This window comes from Lithobates pipiens, unplaced genomic scaffold (assembly GCF_037356315.1).
Source record: "Lithobates pipiens isolate NorthernLeopardFrog02 unplaced genomic scaffold, aLitPip1_a1.2 Scaffold_16, whole genome shotgun sequence".
Taxonomy (NCBI): domain Eukaryota; kingdom Metazoa; phylum Chordata; class Amphibia; order Anura; family Ranidae; genus Lithobates; species Lithobates pipiens.
In genome coordinates, this window is record NW_027507748.1 from 142,035,737 (window position 1) to 142,053,961 (window position 18,225).

At 41.0% G+C, this 18,225-nt stretch overlaps 1 protein-coding gene across 1 annotated transcript in view; it reads right to left on the reverse strand.

Moving 5' to 3' along the window:
• PITPNA (phosphatidylinositol transfer protein alpha) overlaps positions 1–18,225 on the reverse strand; it is a 117,925-nt gene that overhangs the window by 45,466 nt on the left and 54,234 nt on the right. The window contains exon 3 of the mRNA XM_077480556.1: positions 2,695–2,840. Within this exon, the coding sequence (XP_077336682.1) occupies positions 2,695–2,840 (146 nt within the window). The remainder of the gene's footprint in view (positions 1–2,694; positions 2,841–18,225) is intronic.

Consider the following 18,225-nt stretch of genomic DNA (forward strand, 5'->3'; position numbering starts at 1 on the left):
GGAGCTTAACACATAGGCACATATTTAACCCCTCGATCACCCTAGATGTTAAGCCCTTCCTAGCCAGTTCCATTGGTACAGTAACCATTTATAATACAGTGGAACCTTGTATTACAAGCATAATCCGCTCCAGAATGCTTGTAATCCAAAGCACTTGCATATCAAAGCGCGTTTCCCCATAGAAGTCAATGGAAACAAAGAATTTGTTCCACATTGACTTATATTGCATACCGCATGTGACCAGAGGTGGGGGGTGCAGGAGAGGCTCGGAAATATTCGGATTCCGTTCGGATGCACTTGGAAACCCTCGGGAACAGAGTGTTTCCAAGCAGCTCTGAGTTTCACCGGCGCCCCTACACCTCTGGTCAAATATGGTACAGCACAACGCAGAGGCTTGAATCCTGCTCGTTTTGCAAGACAATACTCGTAAACCGAGTCAGGATTAAAAAAAAATAATAGCTCGTATTGCGAAACGCTCATTAATTGCGTTATTTGCAATTTAAGGGTTACACTGTATTAGCACTGATCGCTGTATTAATATCACAGGTGATGTCAGTAGCAGTCAATTCCGCCCAGTTTCAGTTGTCAGATTTTCCACCGCATTATCGCAGTACCTTTGTAAGTTGCTGATCATCACCATTAGTAGTAAAAAAACAATTGTAAAAAATAAAAAATCCAGAATATATTCCACAGTTTGTAGGCGCTCTAACTTTCATGCAAACCAATCAATGTACAATTATTGGGATTTTTTTTTTTTACCAAAGACATGTAGCAGAATACATTCTGACTAAAATTTATGAAGAATTTAGATTTTTTACATTTTTTTTTATTGGATGTTTTATAGCAGAAAGTAAAAAATATATTGTTTTCAGTTTTTTTTCGTTAATATCACAATGATCAAATACCACCAAAGGAAGGCTCTATTTGTGTGAAAAATATTATATAAATTTAGTTTGGGTACAGCGTTGCATGATGGTGCAATAACCAGTTAAATATAGTGCAGGGCTAAATAGCAAAAAATGGACTGGTCATGAAGGGGGTCAAATCCCTTGGCGGTCAAGTGGTTAAACCAGTAAGCAGACACTGCTTTGACTATAAATGTGGTCCAGTGCGCATACATATACAGTGAGGAGAAAAAATATTTGATCCCCTGTTGATTTTGTACGTTTGCCCACCGACACAGAAACGATCAGTCTAGAATTTTATTGGTAGGTTTATTTTAACAGGGAGAGACAGAACAACAAAAATATCCAGAAAAATGCATTTCAAAAAAAGTTATAAATTGATTTGCATTTTAATGAGTGAAATAAGTATTTAAGCCCTTCGCAAAACATGACTTGCATGACTGGCAAAGCCCTTGTTGGCAATCACAGAAGTCAGACATTTCTTGTAGTTGGCCACCAGGTTTGCACACATCTCAGAAGGGATTTTGCCCCACTGCTTTTTGCAGATCCTCTGCAAGTCATTAAGGTTGAGGCTAACATTTGGTAACTCAAACCTTCAGCTCCCTCCACATATTTTCGTTGGGATTAAGGTCTGGAGACTGGCTAGGCAACTCCAAGACCTTAATGACCTTTGGGCCATTGTCATGCTGAAATACCCATCCCGACCCATTTTCAATGTCCTGGCTGAGGAAAGGAAGTTCTCACCAATATTTGACGGTACATGGCCCTGTCCACCGTCCCTTTAATGCGGTGAAGCAAAACTTCAGACGGGCCTGTATATGTGCTTTTTTGAGCAGGGGGACCTTGCAGGCGCTGCAGGATTTTAGCCCTTCACAGAGTAATGGCCCAAGCTGCCTTGAGATCATTGACACAATTCTCCTGTGTAGTTCTGGGCTGATTCCTTACCGTTCTCACGATCATTAAAACGCCACGAGATGAAATCCTGCATGGAGCCCCAGACCGAGGGAAATTGACAGTTATTTTGAGTTTCTTCCATTTGGGAATAATCGCAACAACTGTTGTCACCCTCTCACCAAGCTCCTTGGCAATGGTCTTGTAGCCCATTCCAGCCTTGTGCAAGTCTACAATCTGGTCCCTGACACCCTTGGACAGCGCTTTGGTCGTGGCCATGGTGGAGAGATTGTAATCCGATTGATTGCTTCTGTGACAGGTGTCTTTTATATAGGTAACAAGCTGAGATTAGGAGAACTCCCTTTAAGAGAGTGTTCCTAATCTCAGCCCGTTACCTGTATGGAAGACAACCGGGAGCCAGAAATCTTGCTGATTGAATGGGGAATCAAATACTTATTTCACTCAATAAAATGCAAATCAATTTTTATTTTATTTTTTAAATGCATTTTTCTGGATATTTTTGTTGTTATTCTGTCTCTCACTGTTAAAATAAACTTACCATTAAAATTATAGACTGGTCCTTTCTTTGTCAGTGGTGAAACGTAAATCAGCAGGGGATCAAATACTTTTTTTTCCTCACTCTATGTATTAAAATACCCATAGAATAGCACATTTTATAGGCCCCACAGCAGTGACACCAAACACTGAATTCTACAACCAAGATATATATACCGTATACCATGTTCTGTTTCTAGAACAGAACATGGTATATACAAAAAACAAAACACATACATACATTATACATAAACAAAAGAACTACAAAACACAGTAGGTAATGGCATTTGTAACTGCATTGTACGGTGTTCTCTAGAAGAATTCAAATGAAGATCTAAATTACCTCTGTAGATGGTAGATCTTGTGTGTATACTGTCCTTTCTCCCCATCCTTCTCGTAAGGCTCATTTACAAGTACTTCAACACCTTCCCCTCCTCCTGTTTCATTTTTGCTGGCTTCTGCTACGGAGTACAGTTGGCCCACCTGATACTGGAAGAACAGACAAAACATTTCTCAGAATGCACTATAGTACAAAAGTACAGTTAATGGAGTTCATGTCAATGGAGTGAAGCACAGTTCCTTTCAAACTTCTGCACAAACATCTTTCCATAAAAAGTAGAACGAGCCGAATAGCAAAAAGACAAAAACAAAACAAAAAAATGTAAAATACACATACAAATAGTCACAGATAATGTTTTTGGGTACAGTAAATGTGCATATATATGGTGTATAATCTTTTAATTATCTTATTATGCAAAATTAAAGTACAAAAAAAGAGCAGTTTGTCCAGCGGAATGCTGCTGAAATATTCCAGCTCTGCACATTTTCTGCCAACGTTAGTTTTTTATACAAGCCATCTTTCTTAACTAAATGACCACTTGAAATTTTCTCTCTTCTGAATAGAATATATGTTTAAAAGTGGAATTTACGAAAGTGGAAATTATGAAACATTTTTATATTATTACAAACTGCATTCACTTGATCTTGGCAGGGTTACTGAACACACCTGTAGCTGTTTGAACCAGTTTCTTACTCTTCCTGCTGACTTTACACATATATGAGGCCTTACATAAGTGTTTCTTTATCTGTCGGCTGCCAATATACATACTTGAGTGTGTGTCAAGAGTGAGCTGCACAGTGCACTCCTAGTACACAGATCGGCTCTCATGAGAACCCGGGTTCCGTACTAATTATCTAGAACCAGGAGGCCCGGTTCCTGATCACCTGATCACTGCAATAGCTTCTGATTGGCTTTTGCAGTGTTAAGTCACTGTACTGTCCTGCATTGTTTCTCCTTGTTAATGGAGAAAATAAAAAGCATTTTTTCAATTAGTATCAGCATGTCTTAAGTCAGGGGTGCCCAACCAGTGGCCTGGGGGCCACATGCGGCCCGCGGAGCCCTCTGATGTGGCCCGCGACCTCCCTCTGTGGGATGGCAGATTGGCAAGCTTGGATCATGGGTTGCAGACCCGCCATCTCAGAGCATGTGTGTTAATGAAGCAAAGCAAGCAGCGTGGAGCAGAGCTGTATAAGCTGATGCTTCCTGTATAGCGCCGTCTCTTGCCACAGGCGGAGTGATACCAAATGCACTCTGCCGGGGACAGTACCCGCAGGCGATACCTGAATGGAAGACTGTTCTTAAAGGTCAGTTTATTAGTAAAATTGCAGTGTATATATGGACATATCTGTGCAGTGGTCACTGGGCTGCTTTCAAACTGATCTACAGGTGCAGTGCACGTTCAGGTTACCTGCACTGAGGCATAGACTTCTGTTATTACCTGTGGGTTTAGTGAGCTTTCAGAAAGCGCACCACACTTGCAGGATATAATAGAAGTCTATGGCAAAGTGTAGCTAACCCGCAGGAAAGACACAGGTGCATGCACAATCGGTCCAACTCAATCGAACCCTCCATTCACCTCTATGAAGTGGCAGATGTAAACAGATTTGTGTCCTTTTACATTTGCCTACCTCTAATCTGATTGGAAAAAAAAAAAAAAAAAAATACAAAAAACAGAAGGGGATCAATCCCCTTCCATCAGGGTGGATTGGATCGGAGGACCCATAGAGTAGAGTGGGCTGTGTCCATGTCCGCTCTGCATGGACTTGTCATCCGCCTGCTCTGCTCATTGTGGCCCTTGACCGGTTATCAAGTCGCCCAAGTGGCACACCTATCTTAGGTGCAAAATGTGCACTATTTTTTGTGGCCTACTACATGTACAAACAAAAAAGAACGTACACAAATGTTGTATCGCTGCAATCATCAGGACCAAGATAATTTATTTTGGGCTGTTCGTGGGAGGTTATGATAACAGCAAAAAATAAACCGCTACACTTTATCCCTTTCATAATAATAAAAAATAAATAAAACACAACAGGAGATATCCATGTACCACCAAATGAAAACCCGATCTGTCCTGATAAAAATAAGGTATAATTCACCCAGATATACCAAGTTGTTGCAATGATATGTAAAGTTATGTCAAAATTGTCAAAACTGTGTTGAGGGACTAGGATTAGTTTGTCAGTAAGGGTTTTATTCATTCTTTTTTTTTTTTGTGAACGGTGTTAAGTTTTTTCTTTTGGCTTAATTGTTATATAGTACTAAACAGGGATGGTGAGATGTACCCTGCACATTTTTTTTTTCCTTAATAAACCCAGACTATACCAGTGAGAGAGGCATATGTAAATCTTCAACTGCAGCCCATACCTAGACCTGCCGATACAACTGTGCTTTACATGGTGCATCATTTTCCTTATCTTGCATTATAAATACCTGGTGACCCCACTAGTCCAAAGGCCTTCTTTTCACAGAGAGACAACAACAAAGGGGCTTGCAGCGTATTCACTACGGCAATGTCATTATGATCAGCTTCTGTATCTATTTGGACTACACGGCTGTGCTGCTGCATACACTGAGCGCCGACGCTACATAAGCGCTGTTGCTACAGATAACCCTCTCTCTCCCTACCAATTTGCGCAGAACACTTAGACTAACATGGAACCCTCCCTCTGTCTAGAGGAAGTGACCCAGGGCTATCCTGAATCCCAACTCTGGTGTCGTGAAGATCTCTGTAGCACCTCTGATAGGAGTGAAGCATCCATCTTCACTCCTAACAAAAGGTAAGATTTAAAAAAAAAAAAAAAAAAAAAAAAAAGAGGGACATTTACAAGGGAAATTGTGGAGAAAAAATAACGTTAACCAAAGTGGGAAAGGGGATCTGCACCCAAACACTTTATGCAAACCACAATATAAAATACTAAACATAATGAAATATTAGTTAAAGCAGACCACAGAACATTTAGCTAAATTAATTTACTTAGGAGACGTCACAAGAAAATGATGCGATTTCAATCAGAAGAATAATAACAAACTTATAAAAACATCTGATCAGATTTAGCATATCCCGAAACGCCGGTGGCACATTCTGGTTTCATTCACCGTCACCCAATTGTTTTGGTTTTCTGCAAAAACTGATCCCTGCTGTACAGGTCACAGAACACATTTTAAGAGGATCAGCTGACCAAGCGACACTAACATTGCCTATTTAATCCTTCCTGTTATTTCTGATCCTTTAATATCATTTGGATTTCTCAAAGAATTGAATCAGATGAGAAATAACTAAGAAGATCCCTTCGGTCCCCCCCCCCGGAACAGACCTTGAGAAACGCTCTCTCCCCAAGCTGATCAGTCAGTCTGGTCAGAGAGAGCGGCATTCCAGAAGCACAAGGAGTTAAAAGGATTACCTAATTTAAAGCATATGTGTTATACTGAAACATGCTATGGGATGTCTAACTGACTGATAAAGCCATCAAACGTAATGCCGATTAAAAGGTTACAAATGTTCTTTTCCTCCATCCATTTAAAACCTGGGGCAATAGAAACACAATGATTTTAGTGAAAGAATTATATAAGCGGCTGTCTGCAGGAATGCAATATAATAAATAGGGTAAGCTCATTTGAAACCAACAGGTGAAATGGTAGGCGATTATGTATTCTCCTTATTTACATAAATAACGACTTCCTTCAGTACCCACCACAAGAATCTAAGATCACTGCAATGGTGCGAGTTCACCATCTGTTTAATGAAAGGGTTACCTTAAAGTGGTTCTAAACCTCAACCATGAAATACTGTATGAACAAAGCATATCCCTCTACAGTGTATATCAGGGATATGCAATTAGCGGACCTCCAGTTGCTGCAAAACTACAAGTCCCATCATGCCTCTGCCTCTGGGTGTCATGCTTGTGGCTGTCAGAGTCTTGCTATGCCTCATGGGACTTGTACTCCTGCAACAGCTGGAGGTCCTCTAATTGCATATACCTGGTGTATATATTGTGTACTTGTCTCAGTCCAGAGCACTAAGTGTCATGTTTGTCTGCTACCTCATTTCTCTGCTATCAGCATGAATCTCTTCTGACAAGTTTATCTGACACCAAGAGGAAAAAAAGCTGACAGGGGAGGGAGTTCCAGCTAATTGACAGCCTCAGCTCTGTTCCTGTGTGCTGTGTGAAGGAGAGTGCGTTCCTTCCCTCCAATCAGCTCTCCTCTAAGTCAGCCATAGACAGTTTGAATCTGGGCTGGTTCAGCAGGAACCAGCCAACATTCAAACCAAGTATGGGTAGGCTGAACGTACCCAAGTTGATCAATCGATCTTGGGCACAAGCAGCCTGCCAGATTTTACATAAGATTGGTAGCGGTTATTATATCAGTGTTCTCCTGCCGGGGATGGCTTCCAGTTGGGAGGATTTCGTTGGTGTTAAAATGGCAGTGCAATAAACTCTAAACAGAATAAAATCGCCATCCAGTAACATTCAACATAATTTGCACAAAAATATGCTATAGGAACGATCATGGTGACAATTAAGCTGGCCATACATGGATCGAAATTTGACTGGTTCAGCAGGGACCGATGGGGCTGATCAGTGTATTCTGATGGTGGGGAAGTCTCCCTGCTGTCAGAATACAATAGTTCAGCAGGGAGGATTCCCCCATGCACATCGAGTGTATGGGCTGTATTAGGGCTAACATAATACATATTGTGGGTTATAGGTGTTACTCTGTCAGAAAATAGTTTTTTTGTTTTGCCATGCATACTGTTTATTTTATCTGCAGTTTCCCATCTCTCTCAGAGGAAACAGACTTTCTAGTCCCGTTGTAAAAAAAAGCAAAGGAAGAGGAAGGACACATACTAAATTGGAAGGAAGTAAACAAGATGTCTGCCAGATGACACACCAAACACTTGCTACACATTACCAAGTAAATAAAGTCATTCTGAGATTTTTGTCTTGTGTATCACTCTTGGAGAAGTTTCCCATAGATTCACGGTACACATTTGCAAGATGTTAACACTTTGCCTATAATGAGTTACCAATTGTTTTTAATTAAATTCTCACTTTTTTAAAATAATTTTTTTGTTTCACAACTTTCCCAGAAATTTGCCATTGATTCTGATCAATCTACCTTCAGGATACAGCTGCAGCTTCTCTCTTTTTTCCATGTCCGTTTTCAGCCAATGAAACAGTTCTGTCAATCAGGCCGGGTTCACATATGAGCATGCAGCAGCTCACAGCAGGAGCCCGGTGCCTCCCCCGGTCACCATTTCAGGTCCAATTTCAACCTGAATTTTTGGCAGAATTCGGACCTGAAAAATGGACCAAAAAATGCACACGACTCCTGTGCAAAATCGCACCGGAGCTGCTGCAGAGACATATCCATAGAGCGCCGGTCACAATCTCCAGCTGTGCGAATTGGATGTGGAGAAATCCACATCCAATTCGCAATGGTGTAAACCCAGCCTCCAAGAGGCATCGATGGGTAGGAATTATACTACCAGTCTTATGGAGTGAACACTTTCTGTTTATGACTGGGTGCAATTAAATCTGAACTACAGGAAATCAGCTAAACACAGACAAACCACATATAAAAAGGGAAATAGTTTAGCTGCCAAATGATTTTTATTTTTGTCCATCTGGCCCTGAGATGTACACAGCACCGTCCTGTCTGGAAAAGGAGGGGACTGGGTGTTTCTCTTCAGCATTTCCTTTACAGGTCTCCTCCTCACCCCTCTAACTCTGTCAAACGGCATAAAGAAAAAAAAAAAAGAAAAAAAGAGAAGCAACACATGCCCTAAATTCATAAAGTTTTGCACAGACTTATTTTGGGAAAGTGTCTCTCATGCATTCTAAAAGTGGTGCAGCATGTGCCAAAACGTAATGTACCTATCTAGAACTTGCATTTGAAATTGGTGCATGCTGTGCCACTTTTAGAATGCATGCAAGACACTTTTGGAAAATTTGTTTATGCCAGTTTCTCTTTCTGGACTCAATTCATAAAAGAATATTGCATGAGATAATTGGATCACGTGACACGTTTTCCATTTACAATTGAAGAATGCACAATAAATACAGCATAAACTGACTCTAAAGTCAATTCACAAAGCTAAATATACGCTTAACTCAAGGAATTAAATTCGTCCAAACAAGAGTCTAATAGACATCCCGGGTATGATAAAATTTGAAATCATATTATATATTATATAATTATTTATATATACAACTATAAATAACAAATAATATAATAAAAATTATTCAATAATGTAATCAAATCAAAAACACTGAAATGTGCCGAGTTGCAGAATTGTCACTCATTACTTTTAGTGTTTGATGACGAATTTCCCCACAAATTACTATCGCTCAATTCTGTGAGCGATTCTAATTTATTACCGCTGTTTTCTAGCTGGTCTATAATCACTTTTGAGGTAAACGGACATTTTTTGGTTGCTATGGACAATCTCCAGTTTCCTGGCATAAAGAACTGTATTTATAATATAAAACTGCATGCAGGACACTGGACAAACCACTAGGTACAAAAGGGTTGTGTAATTATTTGATACAGTATACTGTAATCTTACAGATTACAGTACTGTATCTATACTGTGTATTTTACTTTTAGAATTTGGCGCCGAACTCCATCCCCGTGTGTTGCAGTGTTTGCAGGCAATGGAGCTCAGCACTGTCACAGATCGAGCGAGACACGGCGGCTCGCTGATCACATTGGGGAGATATCGCTGGATCCAGGGGAGAAGGTAAGTAACCCCCATACATGGACCCAGTGATGCGATCCCGAGTCTGGCTTGGGAATACCGCTTATGGTAATTAAATCTCACCCCGAGCCAGACTCGGGAATACCGCCAGGGAGGTTAAGGAGTGTGCGGCCGATGTGTCCTTAACGATGGATGAGTCATCATCTGTCAGCCGAATGGAAAAAGAAAAAGAAAAAATAGCTGGTAAAAAAAATTAAAAATAAACACACAGCATGGGCCGCTACCTCGCCCCCCCCCCCATGCCCTTGAGGTCTGGTACTGATTGAAGGGGAACCCCACAAAAAAATGGTGTGGGGTCCCCCGAAAATCCATACGAGTCATCTATCAGAGCAAGCGCCCCCACCCCAAAGCACCTTGTCCCCTTGTTGATGGGGACAAGGGCCTCTTCTCCACAACCCTGGGCAGTAGTTGTGCGGGATCTGTGGGTGTGGGGCCCCCCCAAATCCTGCCCCCACCCATGTGAATGAGTAGGGGTACAGGAGACTTTCATACAAGTTACATCCTCCAGCAAGTGCATATCAGGAATATGAAATATTGGGGTAACAAACACTTTAACACTGGCAGGGGTTATTAAAATCATCAGCTTTTATTTATTCATGTAAATCCTTTATGCCAAAAAAGGGTAAAAAAATAAACGTTTGCTGTTCCAATTTGTTAGTGTATCTAAATTTGAGAATACGTTTAACTCTCCCCTCCCCCAAGACGGACAATGCTTCTGCCTGGTTTCGATAATGCGGTATCTACTGCATATTTTCCTGCAGTAATTTAACGTGCCTCCTGTGCTCATTCCTCCAGAGTTGTGCCTCACCAATACAGGTGGGGGGTTACTCGCCAGAATGAAGCAGCTACCACATCTAATGAGCTGCACTATAATACATTTTTTTCTTTTTGAGCTTAATACCGCTTTAAACACATTTAATCAGACGACATTGTGAATTTTCACTCGCAGGTCTAGGACTGTTAATAACTTGTATGCTGCTAAGAAATGAACACAGCTCTAATTCCCCAGACATTTCGCCTTGGCTCACTTTGTTTTGTTCAAGCAAGAAAAACAAAAAAGCAGCTCCAAACTAGTACAGCAGCCACTTCACACCAGCTGAAATGGAAGATTACGGATGTTCATTAGCAAATGATCAGAAAAATAATTCCTACTATGCCCAATTTGCACATGCCAGTTTATAGTTAAAACCACAATGTTGTTCAGTAACCATGGCAACATATCAGAATGCTTTAATGGTTTAGAAACGGCAGAGCCATAAATGCTGGAAACCGACTGAATCGTTTTGTTAATCACACATACTATTCTTTGCAGTATGTTTTCATTTTATTTATTTTTTTAAAGCCTGACAAGTTAATTAGCACAAAACATATGTACCTCATTGGCTTTGGAGATAGGTGTTCCTTGTCATGGGATCAGTGCTAATCATGTGTAAGGCAATTTCGGAGTTAAAACAAAAAGCAGCCCTTAGTTATAGGCATCTGAATAAAAAAAATAAAAAGATTTTACTGCCCACAACAAATGGACTCTTACTTATGCACCAGTGCAGTATGGGAGAAGTGCAATGCCAATACGGTGCTATGGGCAACAGGAACTACAGACTATAGCTAGCAAACTAGTGGTTTGTCACATTCAGCTGGACATTTTCTGTAATGTTGGAGATATTTTGTAGCTTCTTCAAGCCCGTTTTTCGGTGCTGATGATTGTCAGCAACATGCCCTAGCATTAACCGCTTCCTACCCAGGACAATTTTCAGCTTTCAGCCGCCGTCACACTTTGAATGACAATTGCGTGGTCATTCTACACTGTACCCAAACTAAAACATTTTGAATTTTCTTCCCAGAAATAGAGCTTTCTTTTGGTGGTATTTGATCACCACTGGGTTTTTTGTTTTTTGCTAAACTAAAAAAAGAACGAAATAAAAAAAAAAAAGAAAATGTGTTTTCTCCTACATTGACAGGCAATTGATAAAGCTGCACTAATGGGCACTAATATGTAGAATTGATTGGCACCACTTGATATGCAGCACTGATAGGCTACACTGATATGCAGCACTGTTGGGCACCGATAGGCATTACTGATGGGCACTGATTGACACTTTGGCGATTTAAGTGGGCACTAACTGGCATTGTGGTGGGCACCTCTGATATTCAATGTGCTGATTAACAGTGCACACCCCTCCCCCCCTTACAGGAGAGCCACCGATCAGCTCTCCCTGTCAGTGTGAACGGAGGAAAGCCGATTACCGGCGCTTCCCGGTTCATGCTGTGGTCAGCTGTGATTGGTCACAACAGATCACGCGGTAAAGAGCCCCCGTCAGAGGCTCTTTACCACGATCGGAGATGTGGTGTGTCAACACCACAGATTGCTGCGCGGCCCAGCGGGCGCGTGCTGGCTTGTTATCCCGCTGGACATCATATGACATCCAGTCAGGATAACAGCCACTTCTCGGCCATCATTTGCTATAGGCCAGGCGGGAAGTGGTTAAACATCTCCTCCCCGGTAATTTTTCAACAATTCCCAGCCATGTAAATTTAAGAAATTAAAGTGCTAGTAAAGTCTTGTTTGACATTTTTACCTACAGGTAAGCTTATAATAAAGTTTACCTTTAGGTAAAATGAATATCTCCTAAACGTCCACCGTTCAGGAGATATTCCACGGAGCAGCAGCCGGTGACATCAACAGCACATGTGCGCTGAAGGAATGGCATACCGTGACTCCTCTGCGCATCTGCAGGAGTGATGTCATCACAGCTCAGTCAGTTAGACAGCCAGAGCCCACGAACTTTGAAGGAAGACTGGTTGAAGATAGAAGCCCTGTCAGCTGTGACCGCGCACTGATGGAGGGCTTCATTTTAAGGTAAAGCCTAGTACACATGGGCCGAATGTAGGTCGAATGTAGGCCGGTTCAATAAAAACATCGACATTCAGCCAGTGTATATGGCAGCCCGTCCGACAGAAGCTGGTCATTCAGCCTGCCAAAACACAATAGCACAACAGGGGAGATCACTGTACTAACATCAGATTGTTAGTACATCAGCTCCGACCTGAGCTGTAAGTTCTTTTGGGTTGAACGAGAAAAATAAAACTAGGTGTGTATGAGGCTAAAGTCTCTCATAATGTGCTAGTATGTAATGCAAACTAGCACATTATGACATTGCCTTGCAGGGTGACATTTTTTTTCTCTTTTTTTGTACAAGCTTTACTACTGCTTTAAGACCTATGCAGACTTCCTGACACCAAGGATGGGGATTATGTAACTAGAACAAGGTGGCCCTGCAACCTTTACACCTCCAATCCTTTTTCCCAATTGATATAAAGCTGTCACATGACCCAGCTGTTTCCCAGCCTGTCTACAGGGAAACAGACAGGAAGGGCTTCTAGTCCCCTGCTGCTGGTCACGTTTTTTTGTTTTTGTTTTTTTGAACAGCATTTGGAATACAGAGTAAACAAATATCAACAAACTGTTTTGATTTGTCATACAAATATATATATACATTTGAAATCAAAATCTTTATTATTTTTTGGCAATAATATGATGTGGGTGGATTTGACAGCCACAGGCTGTCTTAGAAAAAGGAGGTGAAGCCTCCATCAATCTACATGTAATATCCCACTTCCATTGTTTTAGCTGGTAAGTGGGCATGGAGGAGGAGGGAGGGAGTGGGCTGTCATTTACCACTGTGGGATGAAATGCTCACGATAGAAACTCACTGAAAACTGAGCATGTGCAGCTGGCAACACTGCTCTGCAAAATCCCTAGATGAATAGGGGACATGAATGGTGGAGATGAAGAGCACTAGGGTTAACCAGCTTTTTCCAGAATACAGAAAATGAATCTCATAGTGACCGAGTATGAACAGAATGTAATACACCATTTGATAGTTTTTTATGATGTAGGTTTAGTGACACTTTAACGATCACTGATATAGAGAATGCATAATAAATGAGTAATAAAACTTCATTTTTTTAAAATATTTTTATATTAAAAAGTAAAAAAAAAAAAAAAGAGGGCAACATAAAAATAGTGTGATATTTGATAAATTAACACATCAATCACTGGGTCGATAAATGTAGTAGCAGTTCTCAATGAATTCTCAAGGTTCTCATCAGAGATATTTTGGCTCCAATTTTGCCCTTTGTGTGCTTCAACCTTGAAAATAGCTGCTCACAAATATTTGTTCTGTAGAAAACTGATGACATGAATAAGGAGCAGTTGTTAGTGGGATATTTTTCTTAACCACTTCCAGCCCAAGGACACCATATGACGTCCTTGACTTTCAGTGGGGATATCTGAATGATGTCTGCAGCTACAGGCATCACAGATATCTTTTAGAGCCGGCAATTCTGTGCACCATGAGACCAATCATATCGGTAGTTCAGCAGCTTCATCTTTCTTAAAGGTGATGGGAAGGGACACCCTCATCCCAACCCCCCCCCGCCATCCTCCGGTGCTTCCCCGGGCTCTCCTGTGCCATTGAGGACCCAGAGAAAGAATCTGCCGCTGCCGAATGATGAGCATAGAGATTTTCTGTCATCTCTATCTTGTCTAATCCAATAGTTGGCTAGTCTATCCAAGCTCTGATAAAGGTATGTATGATAATCGCTCTAAAAATAAACACACTGCTTAAATCTTAAAGGATATAATTTATTTTCCAAGAAAGAAGAAAGGCTAAAATAAAACACTAAAATAATATTACAAAGCATATAAAACAAAAAGAGCAGGGGTAATACAATAACGCAAGTCCTTCTTTTCAGGTTCTGTATGCTGGCTGGGCTCCAGGACAAAGAGGAATAACTCTAGTTGGCCATTACTTTTTACGCTTACGCAGACACCACCCACACAAACACCCACTGCCAGCCTGTCAAATAAAAATCCATAAGAGGCATCCTTCCTAATCACCAGGAAGTATATTCTTCTCTTGCCCATCTTCCAGGAAGCAGGCTGTAGTCTCCACTAGGGCCACTATTAGCCCATGAATGTTTTTGACACGGGTCACCTTTTAGTAACAGCTGGCCTTTGATGTTGGTGTAACCTCCCCTGGAGGTCTCATCTGGTGCTCCTCTACCCCCATACATCACATCAGGAGGCCTATGCGTGAACATCCTGTTAGGATATGAATTCCCATTTATGACTCCTTGTAACGAACACCCTGCTGGGTAAACCTTTCTCTACTGGCATTCCAAGTCGGCAATTTCCAACATAGGCCAAATGGCTGTATCAACATACGTTGTGCTTCCCAACATGTGCCGCTTTGACCCTGAGTGACACACCCCCACCATTCTTCCACGACAGCTTCCCTGGCACCATTCCGGGTCTTCTCTTTTTTGATATCTTCATGATGGGGTGTTCTACAGGCAAGGGGTGCCTATTCATTCACCATTCACAAACACACACTCAGAGCCACATATCAACCAGAGTTCAGATAGGGAACCTTGAGGAGGGCCTCACTCAACCATATTACTAACCTTAATACACTGACATCAAACTATAATAGACAAAATCAACATGCTACCATAATATATACATATATATGCAACCCACCAAATTAAAATGATAAGTTTAACTTTGTTCACCTTTTTTTTTTTTCTAAATTCCAGCTCCCCTATGTACCAATATAACATTCATGTACTTTTTATGCCGAAATAAAAAAAGCTTTCCATCCAGGTTTCCAAATGTATCGATTGCTTCTGTCTTACGTCCTTACAGACTTTAAGTCATGACATAGGAAGGAGTTGACCAGCTGACCTCATTAGCACACACCCTGCCTCATCTACCTACCCATTCTCAACTGCATGTTTTTTGTTTTGTTTTTTAAACGAAATGCAATCAATCAGTAATCACCCTTCTCACTAAATACACAATATACAATCAGATTGCATAGTGTATAGCCATCTTTATACAAGTACATAGGAGGGATTGGACAAAAACACTCAGCTGTCAAGCCCTATTCACATCTCTGCATAGCAGGAACTCGCATTCCCACGTGTGGCTTTTTTTAAATTTTATTTTATTTATTTTTTGTAGCGGCGAGGGGGGTTGGTGTATTTAGTGAGAAAGGTGATCACTGATTAATTGCATTTCATAAAAAAAAAAAAAAAAAAAAAAAAAAACAACGTGCAGCTGGGAGTGGGTGGGTGGGTAGGAGGGTGGATGATGCAGGGTGTGTGCTAATGAGATCAGCTGGTCAACTAATTTCTGTGCCATATTTCTGTGTCATAACCTCTAGTCTGTAAGGAAGTAAGACAGAAGCAATAGATATGTTTGGAAACATGGATGGAGGACAGTAAGGTACGTGTCTGTAGATTTTACGGAAAGCTTTAGTTTTAAGTACATGGATGCTCTATTGGTACATAGGGAAGCTGGAATTTAGAAAAATAAAGTAAACAAAAAGGTGAACTTAGCCGTTAAGGATCCCACTCCCAACCCCCTATAAAAAAAAAATAAAAAAAACTTTCATTGTGTATCAGGGGTCAGGATTAGGCAGGCTTGCTCAATATGGCTCTTTGTACCGCAATTTTGGCATGTCAGAGGTGCTTCAGGACTCCATATTGGCAGCAAAGCCTCTACTTTGTATGAAAAGAATGTACCGTCAATTCATCCCTCAACTCATAGACAGATGTGAGATTTTCTTTACATAAATGTTGGGTCAAACACATGTAAACCTGAAACAATGACAAAACCTCAAAATGCCAACTCTGTGCCTGGATTTCAAAGACCATGCCCAGAGTATACCATGCCCCTCTAGCTATTGTTAAGTTCAAGGAACACCCTAGTTCCATGACTAACATTACATCGGTATCCTTTAGGACAAAGAAACAAACTCATCTATGTCCCAAATAATGCCCTGGTGCTTCCTTCCAAGTAATGATCTGCCCTTTTCAGAACACTATCAAAAGTTTGAATTTTTGCACCATTTCAAAATCTGTTCATCTGGCATTTGCTGATTTTCCTGCTATGGCAGACCAGAAATAACATATGCATTGGCTATACATAGCAAAGATGCTACAAAAAACAAAAGATGTATAACTTCTGTTATTCAATGAAATGGACACAAGACACAAAGCTTACATAAAAGAAGTACATTGCAACAGTGTGTTGTATAATAGTACTTTGTTGTTGCCTGCTCATCAAGGAGGATTTCCATAATTAAACTGTCACTAAAGTCACCACCCCCATCAAATCATTCTCTACAGCTATTACCTCTTGTACCCCCACCCCCTCCCTTTAGAATGTAAGCTCTACGAGCAGGGCCCTAATGTACCTTTTGTATTGTACTGCAATTGTGTTGTCCCCCCTATACATTGTAAAGCTCTACTTAAATTGTTGGCGCTATATAAATCGTGAATAATAATAATAAAGTTATAGAGATTCTTCCATCTAGTCGGGTTCCTCATGCAAGAGAGGGAGGGGAGAGGTGACAGGGCAATATGACAGTTTAGGATGAGGGTCTGCTTTCAGAACTGTACAGAGAGAGACCAGAATCATTTTAACGGGTTGTTAAATGGTTAAAAGAGAAACATTCTGGCTTATTTGTTCAGCTTCTCATGTCTCTCCTCCTCCTCATTGGGCACTGGATCAGCATTGTCACCATTGCCCAGTGAGCAGGGAACTGACCCAGAAAGTGGTAAAGCTATCCCAGGAAGCAGTAATGCTAAACTGGGATTGTAGCACAGTAATCTTAATAACTAGCAGAGGTACAACAAAAGAATGGCTGTCCAAAATAAACAGGTAAAGCAGTAAACATATACTGTATATTTAAACCATAGATTACATGGTTTGCCTGGAGTGATATTAAAAGATTAAAAATAATGAAAAAAAAATATATATCTTACACTTACCTGCTCTGTGTAATTGTTTTGCACAGAACAGCTCCGTTCCTCCTCTTCTCAGGTCACCCAGTGGCGCTAATGACGACTCCTTTTCTCCAAGTGCCCCCAACCTGCTTGCTAAGGGGGCACTTGTGTGTGTGCTCACTCCCGAGTCACGCTGTGTCTGTCCCATAAGTCAAACAGAACAGGGCTTGGCCCCGCCCCTGATCCCTCCCTCCCTCACTGGCTGTTATTGACAGCAGCAGGACCCATAGGGCTCTCAGGCAGAGACCTAGGAGAGAAAAAGCTTTCGTCCACATCACTGGATTGTGATCGGGCTCAGATAAGCATTAGAGGGGGCCTCATGAAGAAGGTTTTTTACCTTAATGCATAGAATGCATGAAAGTAAAAAACCTTCAATCTTTAGAACCACTGTAAGGCCCCATTGTAGTATAAACATATTTAATGGCTCCCTGCCATTTCTTGAGAACTTACAGACAGCATTCTAAACATTTCTATCCACTTTCCTTTGTTGTAAAGCTTTAAAATTGACCTTTAGAGCACGTTCACAGTGGTTCACTTCAAAACTGCCAGTAAAATGCCTGCGTGTTAATGGAGCATTTTTGCGGTGTGGCTTTTAAAAGGACACGCGACTCAAACTGCACAAAAAACGCTAAGCTGAGGCAATTGGGCAGATCGCTTTTGGTGCAGGTTTTTTTTAAGCTCTCCAAACATGCTCCAAATATGCTTCCAGCAGGATTTTTTTCACTGCCCCAGTGTAAACATATTCATTGATTTTAAAGGGAACCATTATTCTTGAGCTTTTCAGGCGCTTTTTTTTTTTTTTTTAAAGAAAAAATCTCAGCGTGAAAGAGTGGTTGTAAAGGTTCAAGGTTTTTTTTTTTTATCCCCAAGCCCCCCTAATACTTACCTGAGCCCAATCTTCCTCCGGGGACTCTTCC